Source organism: Megalobrama amblycephala, linkage group LG7, assembly GCF_018812025.1.
Source record: "Megalobrama amblycephala isolate DHTTF-2021 linkage group LG7, ASM1881202v1, whole genome shotgun sequence".
In the NCBI taxonomy this organism is placed as follows: Eukaryota; Metazoa; Chordata; class Actinopteri; order Cypriniformes; family Xenocyprididae; genus Megalobrama; species Megalobrama amblycephala.
The window spans coordinates 43182214-43200193 of NC_063050.1; the positions used below are offsets into that span (position 1 = coordinate 43182214).

A 17980-nucleotide genomic window follows, 5' to 3' on the forward strand; every position below is an offset into this window, starting at 1 on the left:
ACTAATGTGTCCCCAGTACATACTGAACAGGGCCACATCTGTTCCTGTGCTACTGAGCTGCTCAAAGCACATTAGCTTGAACAAATCAACAAACCCTTTTCATTGGCTCAGAACTCACTATTGGAAAAAGGCAGAGAAAACAGTGAACAAAAGACAACTTATATTCAGTCCACACCGAGCTAATGATCTGAACAGGGTCCAAAATTTAGCTTTTGCCACATCTGCCAATGGAAGGTGAATTGAGAATAACAATATTTTTTGTTTTATTGGCCATGCAAATGTATTTTAAATTATTTTACATTTATTTAGTATTTTACATAATTTTTCCTAATGGAATTTTTTTTTAGTTGGCCATGACAACATTTTGTTGCTCATAGCTTAATGTGAGGAATATTTCAAATGTTGACACATGTTCTGTAAGACAAATAAATTAGGAATTATAGATATGTTTTTTTTCCTTTTTTTTTAAAAAAACATCTTTTGTTAATTTTGGACCCAGGATATGAATTTATGTGCAAACAGCTTGTCAACTCCCTCTTGCAGCACTTTTCTCCTTCCCATAAAACAGAGTAAAACCGAATATCAGAGGATTCTCAGTCTCTGTTTATTCCAAAAGATTCCAAAAAATAAAGCAATCAGTCCACATTCCATTTAGAAAAATGTCCTCCATTTCATCCCATGGCAGACTTTCCAACTGAAATGATGCTAGTGATGACGAGTCCATTTGTGTGACTGTATGAGAGACAGCTTGGTTCTTCACTCACAGGTTCCCAAGCGTACTCCCAAAATGCACAATATGAGCAATCCTCTTTGTGTGCGTCTGTGTGTATTGGTGTATCATCCATGATTTTAAGTTATACACATGAATGGTTTCTATTTACATTTACAGTACATATACATATAAAACTAATGAACAAGATTTCAGTTACACAGCATGGCATAGAAAAGGGTGATTGGCTTATACTTTATCAATATAATTATCAATATAACTATCTGTAATCATCTCCATCTCTTAGTCTTCAGATCATAACTGGACTACAAAAATTAAATTCCTAGTTAACTAATATCAGTGATATACTTAATCATCGCTTTTATAAAAACAAACATAACTAAAGGTTGTCATGCTTTTCACAGTTAAAACTGCATATCGTAGTGCACCTTAATAAAAGTACAATGCATTTGATATGAAAAAAACCAAACCAAACAAAACAAGCCAAAGATGACATAAATAACAAACCCTTGAGTAGAGGGTGCTAATTTTCAGTCTTTACATTTCCCCATAAAGAGACAATATTAATAAATGCATCTGAAATGCCTTGACATATTTTGGCACACTGCAATATTTGGCATTTTGGGATATCGTAATATATTATGAAGTTCATATATTCATATACAGATCCATCTTAATATAACACTTTCAATATATCATCTAACTGGTGAAATGCAGAAGGTAAAATATTATTTAAATTTTTCTTCTTTTTTTAATTAAAAGACAATTATAAAACTACTGCTTGCATCGTCCATATAGGCAAGAAAAACGGATCCAAACACAGTGATCCAAAAAAATGAACATCACAAGAAATCAAACCATTGAGGAGGAGAAACAAAACTACTCAAATCATTTTGTTTTTTCTTTAAGTCAAGCATTTGCATGGTACCATTAACATCTAATGAACAAAAGTGTACTTATATACATAATTTATTATACATATCTCATATAATAAGAAATGATTCTTCAAACATTTTTAAGATATCGTAGATTGAGTAAACAAAATCACATTTGATGCAGATGTTTCGTGTGCTTGAGTTCTTGAGAATCAGAGATTCCAAAAACACGTTGCTATGGAAACAGATGTCGAGCTTTTCCCATAGGAATTATTTTCAATGTGTAACGTTGTTCCTCAGTGCAGCATTGCAATGTCATCACTTACAATGTGAAAAACGTCGATGAAAACCGAAGCAATGGGGCAAGTGTGTTTGTGTGAGTGAGTAAATAAGCAAAATGAGGTCATATTATATGTGCGTATTCGAGTGTGTGACAAAACGAGAACTTGGAAATGCAGTTATGCAAAATGTACACAACAAGAAACTTTATAGAAGTGTGGCTACAGAAAGTTTTTGTGAAGTTGTCTGCATATGTACACACAGCAATGTGCCTGTATACCTTTTCTGTGTCTGTCAGCATGTTTTTGCAAATGTTACTTGTACACATGACTGTTGGTCAAAATATGATTGCACTGAACAGTAAACATATGGATCTGACATCCTGTGTGTGATTCATTTTATATGGAATAATTAACTATTATCATAGTGTCTATGTGTGTAAGAATATGTACACGTTTGTGGATTTGTGTGTGAAAGTGGGGGTACAGCATGCTTGCACCAGTGTGTGTGTGTGTGTGTGTGTCTGTGTGTGTATGTAAGGCACTCAGGACAGCTCGCTCACACTCAGAGGCATTGCCATGCCAGGTCTCAGGTACGGCACAGCATGGACGGCTTTAGAGAAGTCTGGAGTCAGCACTCGCCCGTTCTCCCCTGTACTGCCCGTTATAGACAACCTGGCCTTACTGCGCATAGCATCTGTGAACGTCATCTGTTACCAAACACACACCCACACAAACAGAATATATAAATACACAGCAGTTCACACCCAAATGTACACACATGAGAGAGAGAAAAAACACATAAACATTCATTAATGTTATACAGTGCATCTTGAAATATGAAATACAGATTTTTATTTTATATGTATACAAATATATAAACTGTAGATGTTTATGAAGAGCAGATGGGGTGGAGAATGACTGACAGCTAATGGGTCTCGCACTAAGATGGCGGAGCTTTATATCAAAAGCAAGCGGTGCAGCCAATTCACAAACAATCACAAGCGTCAATGATGATAAACAAACGGAAAATGATGTCGCTCCAGCTGAACGAAATGAGCTAAAAAGCTATGAAAATATATGTATATATATATTTTCCATCTATGAACCATTTCCTTCAATACATTCTACCCTCCCTCTGTTTATCCCTTGTCCACCTTTACGTCACTTCTTGAATCTTCTTAAATCTTAATCACTTAACATGTGCGTATTGGCACAGTTTACCAAAACTGTGCTGTCAAACAATTGCTTGTATGATCCTGTTTTTTAAAGAGGTCATATCATAAAAAAAATCTAATTTTCCTTTATCTTTTGATATACAAATACACTGCCCGGCCCAAAAAAAAAAAAAAAAAAATAGTGGCTGTTTGGATTTTAATAGGCAAATACTTAAGAATCTATGAATTGATCATTATTACAGTGATTATTATGTTTCTAGCATGTTTTATGTTATACAAGATCTTGACCAAAAAATGGTGCACCTCTCGATGGAAATAAATGTTGTGATGTTTTTTCCATCGTTTCTTGGTCAAGATCTTGTATTGACAATGCAAGAGGTGAGCACTCTGTAAAGTCTACTCCAGCACATCCCAAAGACTTTCAATGAATTTAAGGTCTGGACTCAGAGGTGCCAATTTATGTGTGAAAATGATTCTACATGCTCTCTGAACCATTCTTTCATAATTTTAACCCTGGTGAATCTTGACATTGTCATCCTGGAATATGGCCATGATGTGTCTTCATACATGGTTGTTTAAGAAATGAAAAGCTACACACTCCATCTTTAAGGGTTAAAAGTATTGTTGCCAAACATAAAACATGCTAGAAACATAATAATCACTGTAATAATGATCCATTCATTCGTAAGTATTTGCCTATTAAAATCCAAACAGCAGCTTTTTTGTGGGCCAAGCAGTGTAGTTTGGGGTCCGTAAGCAAAGCAAAATAAATTAAATTAAATTAAATTAAATTAAATTAAATTAAATTAAATTAAATTAAATTAAATTAAAAAATTTAATTAAAATAAAATAAAATAAGAAACCTCCCTCCCTAGTCCAAAAAGACCATCTACTGAAAGTAAGATGAAAAAATCCTTTCCAAAACAGGATTTCTGATGTAAACTAAATGTATATATTAATACATAACAGCCCATATTTACACATCAGTGATGCCTGTCTTTTGTTTTGAAACTTGATCTACCTTTTGAAGTCAAGTAATAAAAAGGAGGAAGTAGAATGGTGCTATTATGCCCGTTAACTGATGATACTTCCAAAGTGTGACTGAAGTTTATTTTTAAGGTCCAACTTTAATAATTTGAGTAGCACATTCAATTGTGGATTGTTTTGTGAACCTGTCACAGTGTAATACATACGTTGTAAAAAGGCTGTTTGTTATGAAGGATGGGGCATGTTTTTATATTGAACCTGAATTTTTCTTAAAGATAAGTTTGGTTAATGACATTTTCCCAATATCTTCCTTTGTGTTCAGCAGAACGAAGACATTTATACAGGTTTGGAACTGCTTGAGGGGGAGTAAATGATGACAGAATTTTCTTTTTTGGGTGAACCATCCCTCTAAGTAAATTACGGAAGAGGATTAGGGCCAAGCAATAATAAAAAAATAAAAACCATCTCGAGATTAAAGTTGTTCAATTTCGAGAAAAAACTCGTTAAATTTTGAGAAAAAAAGTCGAGATAAAATGTTGAGAATAAAGTCATTAAATTACGAGAAAAAACTCGTTAAATTTCAAGAAAAAAGTCAAGATAAAATGTTGAGAATAAAGTCATTAAATTATGAGAAAAAAGTCGTTAAATTACGAGAACAAATTCGTTAAATTATGAGGAAAATGTCATTAAATTTTGAGAAAAAAGTCTAGATAAAATGTTGAGAATAAAGTCATTAAATTAATGAATTTATTCTCGTATTTTAACTAATTTGTTTTCATAATTTAACGACTTTTTTTCTCGTAATTTGATGAGTTTATTCTCAACATTTTATCTCGACTTTTTTCTCAAAATTTAATGAGTTTGTTCTCGTAATTTAATGACTTTTTTCTCGTAATTTAATGACTTTATTCTAAACATTTTATCTCGACCTTTTTCACGAAATTTAACGAGTTTTTGCTCGTAATTTAACGAGTTTATTCTCGTAATTTAATGACTTTATTCTCAACATTTTATCTAGAATTTTTCTCGAAATTCAACGAGTTTTTTTTCTCGTAATTTAATGAGTTTATTCTCAACATTTTATCTCGACCTTTTTCTCGAAATTTAACGAGTTTTTGCTCGTAATTTAACGAGTTTATTCTCAACATTTTATTTCGCCTTTTTTCTCAAAATTTAATCTCGAGATGGTTTTATTTTTTTATTATTGTTTGGCCCTAATCCTCTTCCGTAGTAAATAGATTTTAATTTTATATTTAAAAAAAAGGTGGGAAAAAAATAAAAAAACATCCCATTTAATTCTAAGGGTCAAAGCGAGAACGTAAAACTTACGTACAACTAAATTATGCCCTAAAATTAAATCTTACCAGTGGACCTCAGGGAAAAACAAAGAAATTATGATATGAAAATTATGATATGACCCCTTTAAATCTTTGACAAATGCATGCCAGCGTGATGCCCAGAGAATCGTGTAGTGGCAATGAAGCGTTTGGCATACGATAAAAAATGACAAAAAAACAAAAAAACAGTGAACAAACGACAAAAATATAACCTCTGCCATTCCTACCCCACTAGATCTTAACACTCTCCAGCCCATAAACGTTGTACCCTTCCTTATAAGTAGCAAAATTCTGAGAATTCTGCGAGGAAGAGGAGGGATTTAGAGCCTGAGTCTTGGCAACCTTCATGCGTTTGGCCTCCGCGCGAGACTTGTAGCAGAACTCCACCAGAGCGACCAGCATGGCCAACCCGAGGCCGCCCACCAGGATGTAGAAGACGCCCGCAACGTTACTCAGGCTGAGGGCGCTAGTCTTCTCCTGCAAGGGGTGAAGGTCAAAGGTCAAAAATGAAGGGAGAGAAAGGATGACAGTATGTCAATACTACTTATTATCACTTTATATTTTATGACTTTTAATTTTAAGACACATTATGAATTTAAAGGTAACTGCTCTAAATAGACTACAAAACAGTACAGAATTAAATGTGTATATGAGTGTCTAACAGTAAATCACATAGAATACACAGACGGCTACAAAAGTACAACAGGACAGTGCGGTGCAGTGTGCACATAAAGAAGGAAAAAAGACGCCACCTACAGAATTGTAATTAAAGACAGCTGAAGTAAAAGGCAAATATACAAACAACATTTACAGCATTGGTGAGGGAGAAGGAGAGACCGCATGGGAAAGAGAAAGAGAGATAGGAGGGAGAAAGAAAGAGTGTAAGAAACAAAAAAATTAAAAAGGAACAGGACAAGTTGTCAATAAAGCACATAGAAATACAAAGGAGCACAAGGAAATTCTGAGCCTATACAGGTATGAGTATGCGTGTTTGTGTGTGAGAGGAATGTGGATCAAGTACGCACTTTAGTGTATATAAAATATGTCTTTGCTATGTGTCTCTTGCATGCATTACTGTGTGTTTATAACACATCCCTGCTTGTATAGGCATCATTGATTGTATACACAGGTCAGGCTCTGATTCATGCGGTGGTAAATCTGTGTAGGGGGCTTGCTGTGACACACACACACTCACACACACACACACACACACACACACACACACACACACACACACACACACACACACACACACACACACACACACACACACACACACACATCACCATAGGCTGTAATTCTTTTTTGCACAAGCTTCCTTTCGTATCACTCTCATACTCTTTTCCTCTCGAACACACAAAGACCCACTCACACACACACACACACACACACACACACACACACACACACACACACACACACACACAGTCTGCTGATGCTTGGATTTGGATCACCCAAACTGAGACACTGTTTTCACAATTTTTCATGCATACACACATACACATTCTAGCCCTGCCAGACACACACACACACACACACACACACACACACACGCTCCCTGCAGTGACTGACCTTACTTCCAGAGTCCTTGGCTCCACATTCTCCCTTATCGTACCACCATTTGTTTTTCAGCTTGTCTAAGATGCCTTGCTCACTGAGTTTCAATACTGCAAGGTTTACTGGCGTTCTTCGCGTATGGGAAATAACATAAATAACATTATCAATGTTATTTTATGTTATTGTCAGTAACATTTGCACTCGCTAACAGCGCTGGTAATGATTCAGCCCTGAGCGTGGTGGCGATCAGCAGTCTGCGCTCCATTTGGCAGTCGGCAAACGCGGCTTTGCCGTGCCAGATGTGCACAGACTCATCGCCTTGAGCAGGAAGCAGAAACAGTTCCCGTCAACGAGCCTTATACCTCTGGGAATGAGTTTTTTTTTAGGTAGTCCAGACTCTATTTTAGTGTAGATGTGTCTTAGAAAGCTCTCGTTGACCAATTGGTGGTATAATCAAGATAGTAGGTGCCTCGGCTTGTTTACTACGATCGCTGGTAGTGCTTCCTGCTCATTTGCATTTTGTTCATTTCATTTTTTACCCATAAGTCCCAAGCACGGGTCTGACCTTTGACTCCCCGCCTCCGCTGCCGCACTCTCCTTTGTCGTACCACCATTTGTTTTTCAATTTATCCAGAAGCCCCTGCTCGTTCAGTTTTAGCACTGCAAGGTTTACCGCGTTTCTTAAACAAACGATAAAACATACTTGTCAGACAGCATGAGGGGGGCGGGGCTGCAGCGGGCCACGCCCCCCACAAGTTGCATAGAATGAATGGAACATTGGGTTAGACAATCCATCAATCAATCAAATCCACCAATCAAAATAATGTTAAACAACCCATTAAAATGTAAGGTGGTCGAGCTTTAAGAGTTCTTTTTAAAACTCAAACTCTTGAGGCAGGAGGCTAGAACAGAGGAGGATCAGCAATAGTATCAGTTATTACACATCCGCACATACAGATCCTCAAATCAGTTAGCAGAAAACACTTTAAGCGTTGAGGCAAACAAATCTGGTTAGAAGTATCAAGAAAGACAGCATGCATAGTTCAAACAGTGCATCATCAAATGCATTCATAATCAAGTTACTGTTTTCAGCCTCTGAATCATCAGCTTAAACATTCTGTAATGCTTATTGCGACCATTCAAAATCCAAGTGCCCAAACACATGCATGGATTATTACTGATTATCAATAATAGCTTTTGTCATAACAACACAGTCTGGTTGCAAGAGGCCATTGCTTCAGTCATTAAGAACAGACATGCATTCAATAAAACAGATGCTAATGGCAAACATGAGTAAAAGGGGCTACACTGAACTCAAATTAGCTCTTTGGTACTAAGTGTAAATCTTGCCTCCAGTTTTTCACTACTACACTATGCTTTGGTTTAGATGGGGTAGAACGCTATTGGTTAATAACTATATAAATAGTTTAACCGTTTGCCAATATTTGCTTCATTGAACACATGGCAGTTGATTATCAGCAAAACAGGTGAAAAAAAGCTTCAGAAATTGTAGACTACTGGGAAAGAAAGAAAAAAAAAAAACACATCTGAAACCTTCTCTTCAATAATCTACTGAGCTCCATGAGTAGACCTGGTAATTCCTGGAAAAGAATCACATGAGCTAACCTACTACATTTAGGGCTGTCAAAATTAGAATGGTAACACAAGCAATTAATTAAAATGTTTAACGCCATTAATGCATTTTTCACATATCAGCAAACCCGAACGAACAAAATGGTTGACAGGTAGAGAGTGTTCCGGCTTAATCACCACTCCCCTGAATAATTTTTAGAGATCAACCGATAATCGGGTTTGTCAATGTTTTTTTTTTTTTTTTCTCAATATTTAAGCATTTTTCCTTAATCGGATATTGGTTTTGTAATACGCATCAACGGGGAAATATAGGTTCAGTTGAATTCCAAGAAATATTTGCTTACTGCACTGTTAGTTATCAAGCTCGATAAGTATAAAATATCACATGTAAGATTAAGTCCATAAAGTACATGAAAATTGTTACATTATTTATTTAAATATTACAGATGCACATATTGCCACTAATTTCCAAACTCAATAATTACACTTATTTAACTTTTCATTTCTTAAAAAAGAAATGTAATGCGTTAACGTGCTAACTACAAAAAATTATGAAATTAACTGTAAAATATATTTGAATCATCTGACAGCCCTATTAATTTATTTTTCACATTGTGGATATTATTATGGTGCTCACTTGCTTCCTATTAAAATCTTAAAACTTGTTATTAAGCTTATGTAAGATAATTACAATTTGTTTGAGACTACATTATACTCCATTTTCTATGCCATCATTCTCGGAGAGCACCGGTTGCTAGGTAACTTGCTTGTCAGCTGTCAGCTAGACTTTCTAAAGGCCTCACTATCTCTGCAGTTTCCTTGGTAACTCTCTACACTGCTGTTTATCCCTAGGTTACCATTCGTCCCTACACTCCGTGCTGCTATTACCTAGTTTACCTCATTTTAAAAGGGGACCCCCGGCCTACATCAGGGTAGGTGGGATACTATAACAACATGGGCCATATTGTTATACTACTCCACCCACCTTAAAGCAGATCCCTTGGGTGTAGCGATGCCGTAGCCTTTAGAGTCAAGGTTCCCTCCGACCTTCATGGTGTCACAGGGCTTGCGCTGCTCGATGTACTCATTCATAGTGGACTCCAGAAGGTAGGCATATTTGCCTTTGGATTTTCGGACACGCAAAACGCCTTCCACAGTGTTTTTAACAAACACAGAAGGTTCTGCGCTCTTCATGTACTGCCACATCTTGTCAAAGAGAGCAATCTTGGATCTCTGATTAAAGTGAAGACAAAAAAAGAGACAAAGAAAAGGAGAGGTTTAGACTCAGGGTAATAGCAATTAGCAATTTCAACATTTTCATTCTAGATCTGAATATCAAGAATAGGTCAATCAATGCCATGATGTTTTTTTGTTGTTTTTTTTGCCTTCATCTAATAATTTATTCAAAATTACATTAAAATGCAATTCAATATTTGTATGGATTACATACAGTGACTTCAAAGATGAACATGTATTTAATATCTGAATTCAAATTAATTTAGATAGTTTTTAGGGGTGATAAACTCAAAAGTTATAAAAAAGATAAAACAAATTCATTTAAATTTAATAATAAAAAAAAATCTTAAAAAGAAAACTTTATTAAGTACACTGGCATAATTATTATTATTTATTAGTAAAAAAAGTTACATAGTTTTTCTAAAATATTATAAATATTTGAAAAATATTTGTCATGTGTCAAGGTCAGTAAGTCTTAAAATATCAGATAATTTGACATGACAAGGTTAGTTCAAACCAGCAAAAAGCATAATGTTATTTATGAATTAATAATTAATTATTTGTAATAAATAAATAAATAAATAAATACAGTATCTTTAAAAGCATTTAAAAACATTTTTAAAAATGATTGTGTACACTTATATATATTCTATATATTTAAGGCCTAAGGAAAATATGTTAATTTTTTTTACTTGATGTTTACACCACATGACACACTCAAAAAATTACATGTTGGATTTACTTAACTTTTTTATGTCAACAGTTTCCATGTAACTGGGTTATGTTGCATTTAATTAACATTGTTTATTTCAGTAAATTTAAGTTTATTACATAAGGTTAATTCAGTGCCATTTTGTTGAGTCTTAATTTTGTCCAAAACTTTTAAGTTTATTTATCCTAAAATTAATAAACAAAAATTAAAGTAATCCAGTTTAATTGATTAGTTTATTTAGTGAATGCATTCAAGAACAATTTTTGCAAACTTTACATGCTATCTAACAAGAAAACCTTTTACAAAATCTTTACTCTGCAAAGATTTTTTACTGTTAGGCGTTAGCCAGAAGATGCTTTTGTTACATCCAAGGCATACCCAAAGTAGTTGTTTTTTTATTATTAAAACAACTTTAATTGTTGTTAGCAGGTCCAAGCACATGCTTGATGAAAAAACGCATAACTTCCAGTTAAAATTACTTCCAGTGCTGGCACTGTGCAAAATCTTTCTGTAATGCTATTTGAACACAACTAAAATCATTTATCTCAACTCAAATGGATTAAATAAAGTGGTTGAAAAGAATCATGTTGGATTAACTTAATTTACTTAAGTAAACTGAACAAGCATCAAATGTTATTTTTGGCCTACTTAACTGAAACATGAAAATAAGAATACTGAGTTGAGCCAAAACCCAACTGTTTCAAGTCAGTTTAACACAATACAATTGTGTTTGAATAAGAAACCTAATACAATGGTGTTAAATGAAAATGATTTTTTAAACTAAACAGTATCGTAAAATATTTTTTTAAGTGCTATTTGAGTACAATTAGCCATGGCTAGTTAGGCATTCTGCAGCCCTAAAAATTAAATGAAGTCAGCTTTGCACTCACCCTAAAGAATTCTTTGGTGGAGCCTGCGTCCAATGTCCCATAGGCAATCTCGGTCTGTTTGGCCAAGTCTTCTGCACTCTCGATAGGTGACACCATCCTCTCCACAGTAAGAAATGCAGCCAGGTTAGCCGTGTAGGACGAGATGATGATGAGGGTGAAAAACCACCACACACCTCCAACTATACGGCCAGACAAAGACCTACACACAGCAAACACAGTCAGCCACACACAAACACTCACATGCTCCACTAACAGAACCAGCATGTTGTTACTGTAAAATGTAAAGAAAGAAAAAAAGAAAAGAAAAGAAAAGAAAAGAAAAGAAAAGAAAAGAAAAGAAAAGAAAAGAAAAGAAAAGAAAGAACCCTTTCACTTTGGAGAAAATGGGGAATATGCAGCCGAAACACGGTACCACTCCAAGAGGGCAGGAAACGGCGACCTTGTGCACCTTACTGTTCCCAGCCGGGTGAGTATATGTTCACTGAAGAAATGTTCAACCAAATTTTAAAACACAATTTGATTAAACATTTCTAATCCTGTGTTAGCTCTTTCTTCTCACCCATAGGACACTGAAGTTACTATAACTTAACCTATTTTACAATAATACAATAATAAGATATTTTACAAGTTAAATTACGTCTAGATTATTTCCAATGGAAATGGATGCGAAGCAAGAACTGCAGGAGCGTGAACATACAAAACCACGGCATTGGTGGGAAAACCGTTGGTGCACAAAGGCGAAAGCACACCCCACGCGCTAGCCAGCTAGCATTAGCGCTCACAGCACGCACCAACCTTGGCGAAATATCGCATCCCTGCTGCATAAAAGCGCCCAGAGAAAACCACAGACTATTAAAGATGCCAAATTCGTTGGTAGATTCGCTAGGGCCCAGCTGCCCATCCTCAAACTCTTCAGTGTGCCACTCGTAAGGGCTGAAGCGGCTAACAAGAAAGAGCACAACGCTAACTCCGATGTAGGCGAATACAATGCACATCCAGATCTCGTAGGCCAATGGGTCCAGGAAGGAGAAGACACCCGGCTTGGATTTCTGTGGTTTCTTGATCATAATGGATATGCCCAGACTCATGAAAGGTTTCGAGAAGTCGATCACCTCCTCTCTGACCAGAGTGATGGTGAGAGGAGCTACTGCTATGTCAGCTTTCTGTCAACAGTAAAGAGAAGGAGAGTTAGGTAAATGAGAGACATACATTACACACATATAAGAGATGTACACTAACGGTCAAAATTTTGGAATGATTGACCCTTCGCCGGGAGTTTGATTGACAGGCAATCTAACCAATCATAACACTGAATCTGCCGTTATGTCCCACAAAGCCGTCAGGGGAGTTATTAACGTCGGTGGACTTGAATTTTAAAAATGGTGTGTACTAACATCTTGTCACGGTTAAAAAAAAACATTCCTTCTGATGTTAATTCTATAAATTAACTTGTAGGAAGAGATGATCGGTTCACGAGCCGAAATTTGAGATTTTGTTTCATATCAAAAGTAACCTGCTCTGTCTTGTCAGTCGACACGTTGCCAGTGACCGCATTGTATTTTCCACTGCGTGAGAAATTATGTGTGGTGTGAGAGTGGCATGGCTTGTCGGACATAGCAACAGTAACTAAAGGGGGCGGGTCTTTGAGAACGGTCAATTAAGACACTTTCAAAAACAAAAAATATTGTAATTATTCCATACTTTTGACCTTTAGTGTATGATGAAAATCACATTTTCCTGAAGCTGGTGTTTACTGTTTCTCTATAGTTCACTTGTGTGAGTGAGTGTTTGCTTTACTTCTCACCCCATACACCAGTTCCCCAACCATGCCATTCCAGATCTTGGTCTCAGCATCTCGTGCTCCATACTTTCCATCTGCTACAATCCTCAGCTGATACTTAAACCCACAATGCTTAGCAATCTCAGCGGCCAGGTCCACACAGTATCCTTCATAACGTTCATTATCAGTGAATAACTCTGCATTCTTTTTCAGCATTACATACGGTGCCTCCTACAAAATGCAAAAAAATATATTGACATATCTACAAATTTAAGTGATTTTATTTGCTCTTGATATGGAATATCATGTAATATCTCTTACCAGGATTGTTGTCACAACAACCGTTTTATTCTCCATTCCCATGGTGTCATTGGGGAAAAGGTCAGATTTTGTCACGGCCATTTTGTCCACCTCATTCCAGTAACCAATCTGAGAAAAAGTACACACTCATGAAAAAGAAAGTGCTCTTTTGTTGAGAATATAAAACACAAATAATCAAATGTTTACTTTAAAAGGTGTTAAGAGTTGAGGTTAGGAATCAAGAACCTTATTCAGAACTGTTCTTTTGGCTTTTTTGGATATTGTTGGGTATCGTTAATGGCTCTTTAATGTCTGTATTTTTATGCAAATGTGGACAGATCACTGTACTAAAATATTCTGGCAGTGTTTCCTAAATTACTATTCAGTGGTGCTGCTGTGGCCCGACTGAATCAACAGTGCCAAAGAAAAAAATAGAAATTATGTTTGAACTGAGCTGTCTGCTTATAGTCTGACTTGAATGTGATGAAATACAAAGACTGTGAAATAAGACAAAGACAATAAATTGTCAACACACCTTTATATTGTGTTGCCCCCATCTTCACAATCAGTGTAATCTGATTGAATAATTACTTTTATTAACCAGTTCTTATAATCAGGGCTTGACATTAACTTTTTTGCACACCAGCCACTGTGGCTAGTAGTTTTCCAAAGTTACAAAGCGATGGTGAGACGTGTAGTACGTCATGTCATTGTGTAGAACGTCATGGCATTTTGTACCACGTCACAGAAGTTAACACTTTTTGGACATATGTTGAATGCGTATGGCTGTTGCGCTGGAAGCTCGTTACTTTACCTTAAGGATACTTGTTTTACACAAATGCATCATTATTTGGTATCATTAAGTGCTATTGATCTCTATATTATCTCTTGTAAGAATTGTTCAAATTCCCATTACTACTAGAAGTACCTCAAGATCATGATAGAGATTTAGTTCCAGTCTGTGTTACCTTCACAGGGCCACTGTTTTTCAGCTCCATGACATTGACTGTGTAATTCACTCTTCTGCCGTACTGATCGAATTGAATATTTCCTGTCAATCCATCCACACGCACCTGAGCAAACACATGCACAAATGTTAAATGGTGTAAAAATCACAGACAACAGGCATTGGTAATGTTTTAGCAGGGTGGACCTGTTTGAGAGCACGCTCTATTTCCACCCCCTGAGCCCACGGCACCGCAGGATTGGCCAGGCAGTCTCCGTTGTTGCCACGGCGACTGATGTCGATCCTTTGTTTATGCAGAAAGCGGAATGCCTCTGTCATTACTTGCACAGCATCATATGTGAGAGCGGAAGTGTACTGCAAGGTAAAGAAATATGAAAACCATGACAATATATTCCACAAGTCTCTTTTGGTGTTTAAAGGCCTGATATACTTCAAGCGAAACTGAAGAACGCACTGGTGCGATGTCAATTTAAACAAAATCAGGCCAAAGCGAGGTTCGTTTAGAGTTCGTTTGGTAGTTCAAAACAGCTTGTCTAAGAGAAGTTTCCATAAAAGTTTGCTCTGGCTGGTAAACATTTTCGAACTACCATAGAGTGGTTCAGGGATGACGTCAGAACACGGAAGTCTATTTCGCCACTGGATCCTTTGAGATTTTTCTACACAGTTTCATAATGGGGTACAATAAACATAACTTGACGATACTTTGACGTTTTGTTCTACAACGTACACTGCACACACTCATGCCACTGGCTGTCTTATATAGTTACTTGTATGTTTTCAAAAATGAACATAACTGCTTCAAAATTTGCGTTTTCACTATGTGTGTGTATAATTTACGTTGTAGAACAAAGCGTCAAAGTATTGGTCTGTGGCGATTACATAATAGGTAGGTGCGCTCTGAGGCTCCGCCTTCTTTGACATGAAAATATTCTCCGATTAATTTCTTCTGTTTAGTGCGTTGAGATCAGACGTCTGCAAGTAAAATCATGAATAGGGGAAAGTGGGGTGAGTTGTGCCAGTTTTTACTCAAAGTGACTTTAAAGTGAGGCCATGGCAGTAATGCCTTCAACTTAAGAATGTACATATATTTCAGGATGTGGTGCATGCCTGAGAACAATAACTTTGGATCAGAAATAAATTGTTTCAGAAATATAGCTTTTGGAAAAAAAAGCTTTTGGTCTCGTGGCACAACTTGCCCCTGGTGCGGGGTAAGTTGTGCCTTTGGAGAGAATACGTAGGGGTAATTTGTGCCAGTCATTTCTGAAGTAAAACAGAACATTTTAATGTTATGAACTGTAATGCTATATGAAATCAAGACAAATTCAATACAAAATTACTCATTTAAGGTTTATTTAGATATTGTCACCCTATTAAACTGTTGGAATGGGCTAAGTCATATTTTGTAGTTTTTGGAAAAACACAAAAAAATTAAATACACAATATATGATATTTGTGAATCATTTCAGGCAAAAAGGCTATGGCAATAGATGCCTGTTGACATACATAGAACGCTGTCTGTCAATTATAAGAATAACATAAGAATACGCCACGTTACAAATTATTATGCAAGTGACATATCAGTAAGATTTCAGTAGAATAAACATTCAGATTTTAGTTTTTCTAAGAAAATGTTTGTTTGTTTATTTATCCATATCTTATAACTGGTATCAATCTCAGGCAAAATAATTTGCCAGGTCTATGGAAACCCTACTTAGAGGTTGTTCCACATTATTAAGCAAGTCACAGTTTTCATGCAAAATGGGGAGGAAGAAAGATCTTTCTGAAGATGAAAATACCTGTTTGCTGCTAAACACTGGCTTTTTTTATAGCTGCCCTTTTAATACAATTAATTTTTTTTGACAGGAACTTTCATTAATAAGCCTTTATCTGACCGAGTTCTGCTGTGCTCTAAATCACTCACAAATCTTATGATAATTCGATAATCTCCATTCAGTTTTCACACAATATTAGTTGTTTTCATGCCTTTTGCACAACATTGGACCATTTCATGCTTTTCATCTTCAGAAAGTGCGTTTTATAAGTGCGTGGCATGATGGGTTTTGGTCTAAAATCAAGAATGTCACATAGTTTAACTGCTAAAATGTAAGAGTACAATGTACAATTACAAATTAATAATATGTTAAAAATAATCATACGTGGGGGTGAGTTGTGCCACTGGCACAACTTAACCCAGGCCCTCTGGCACAAATCACCCCGGACCCACAAGTTTGAAAAACTAGCATGATCCAGCAGTTAAGAGCTAACATCATGCTAACTGTATAGACTCATTGTGTAGCCTGCTAAAGCACTAAAACATGTGTGAAATGTTTTCAAACTTGTCTATAATTGTTCAGACACTACAATCAAAAAACCTTGATCATAGAAATTTTACTTTGAAAGGGAAAATACAGTTTTTTTTAGCTAAAATGTGCTTTCCTCTCATGCCATGTGTCTCTCTTCTTTGGAGGATGAGTAAAATGGATGGCTTTTCAAAATTATGTGGTCACATGACCAATTTCTTCTATGGTTTTCCAGAAACAATGGGTGGAACTACTTCCCCCCTGGCACAAATCACCCCACTCTCCCCTACACTAAAAAAAAAGACTCTTTATAGTAGAAATTGAAGTTATAATTCTAATTGAAAGAGACACTAACACTGCTTTCATGTTTAATACTGTAAAGCTGCTTGCATTTAAAGAACCTATTGTATAAAGTGCTATATATATATATATATATATATATATATATATATATATATTACTGGAGTGGAATTCCTGGAATTATTTTGCTGTGAGTATATCATGGATTTTATGATAGATATTGTGATAACATTCATAACAAATAGAGGTTTGATGATGACTATGTTCAAAAATGCTGTGAGCCGCATTTTATTGCAGCATAATTTAAATATTTGCACTCCCTCACCCTGATTCTGCTGTCTGCTCCAGGGTACTCTTTCTCCTCCAGTGCTTCCCAGCGCTGATCAAATTTAGCAACAAGCGGATCATCAAAATCCACTACCTGGAATCCAGATACATTCGCTCCTCCATACTGAATCTTGGACAAATCTCCATCCACAAAGCCCTGAAAAACACACACACAAAGACACAATTTCTAATAACATAAATCAAGTTACACAAGACTATGAGCTATTGTACTGTTAGTATCACAAACAAAAATGCAAACTCACACATATTCTCGCACACACAACATACACACACTCCGATGAATGTCATAACAAAAATATGTTCTAAGAATGTTCCATTAAGTGATGAAAATGTTATTTCTGAATGTTCTTTTAAAATGTTTTTGTGGTTGCAATTGTTAAGGAAACATTCCATTTTATCATTCTGCAAATATTTTGGAAACATTACTTTTTTAATGGTTCTTAATGAACATTCTGAAAAAAGTATTAACATTTAAAAAATGTTAGACAAACATCCAACTGAAATGTTTCCGAATTTGTATAAACAATGTATAAATAATGTTTTTGTGCTACTGTTTTGAGAACAATATCAAAGGCCATTTAGTCCCAATTTTCTGAAGAGACACGATCGCTT

General features: G+C 35.8%; 1 protein-coding gene across 8 annotated transcripts in view; it reads right to left on the bottom strand.

Moving 5' to 3' along the window:
- Positions 1-582: 582 nt before the first annotated feature.
- The window catches only part of gria2a (glutamate receptor, ionotropic, AMPA 2a), a 46614-nt gene continuing 29216 nt past the window's right edge, over positions 583-17980 (bottom strand). For 3 of the 8 annotated variants that reach the window (XM_048197614.1, XM_048197616.1, XM_048197610.1), the window contains 11 exons: positions 17346-17504; positions 14607-14774; positions 14422-14526; positions 13475-13582; positions 13178-13384; positions 12169-12536; positions 11374-11572; positions 9521-9768; positions 7508-7622; positions 5728-5862; positions 583-2593 (listed from right to left, as the gene is read on the bottom strand). In XM_048197614.1, the coding sequence (XP_048053571.1) occupies positions 2429-2593; positions 5728-5862; positions 7508-7622; positions 9521-9768; positions 11374-11572; positions 12169-12536; positions 13178-13384; positions 13475-13582; positions 14422-14526; positions 14607-14774; positions 17346-17504 (1977 nt within the window). In that variant the 3' untranslated portion in view covers positions 583-2428. Of the gene's footprint in view, positions 2594-5612; positions 5863-6957; positions 7073-7507; positions 7623-9520; positions 9769-11373; positions 11573-12168; positions 12537-13177; positions 13385-13474; positions 13583-14421; positions 14527-14606; positions 14775-17345; positions 17505-17980 lie in introns of those variants that run through there. The other 5 variants (XM_048197611.1, XM_048197617.1, XM_048197613.1 and 2 more) reach the window with 5 other exon arrangements.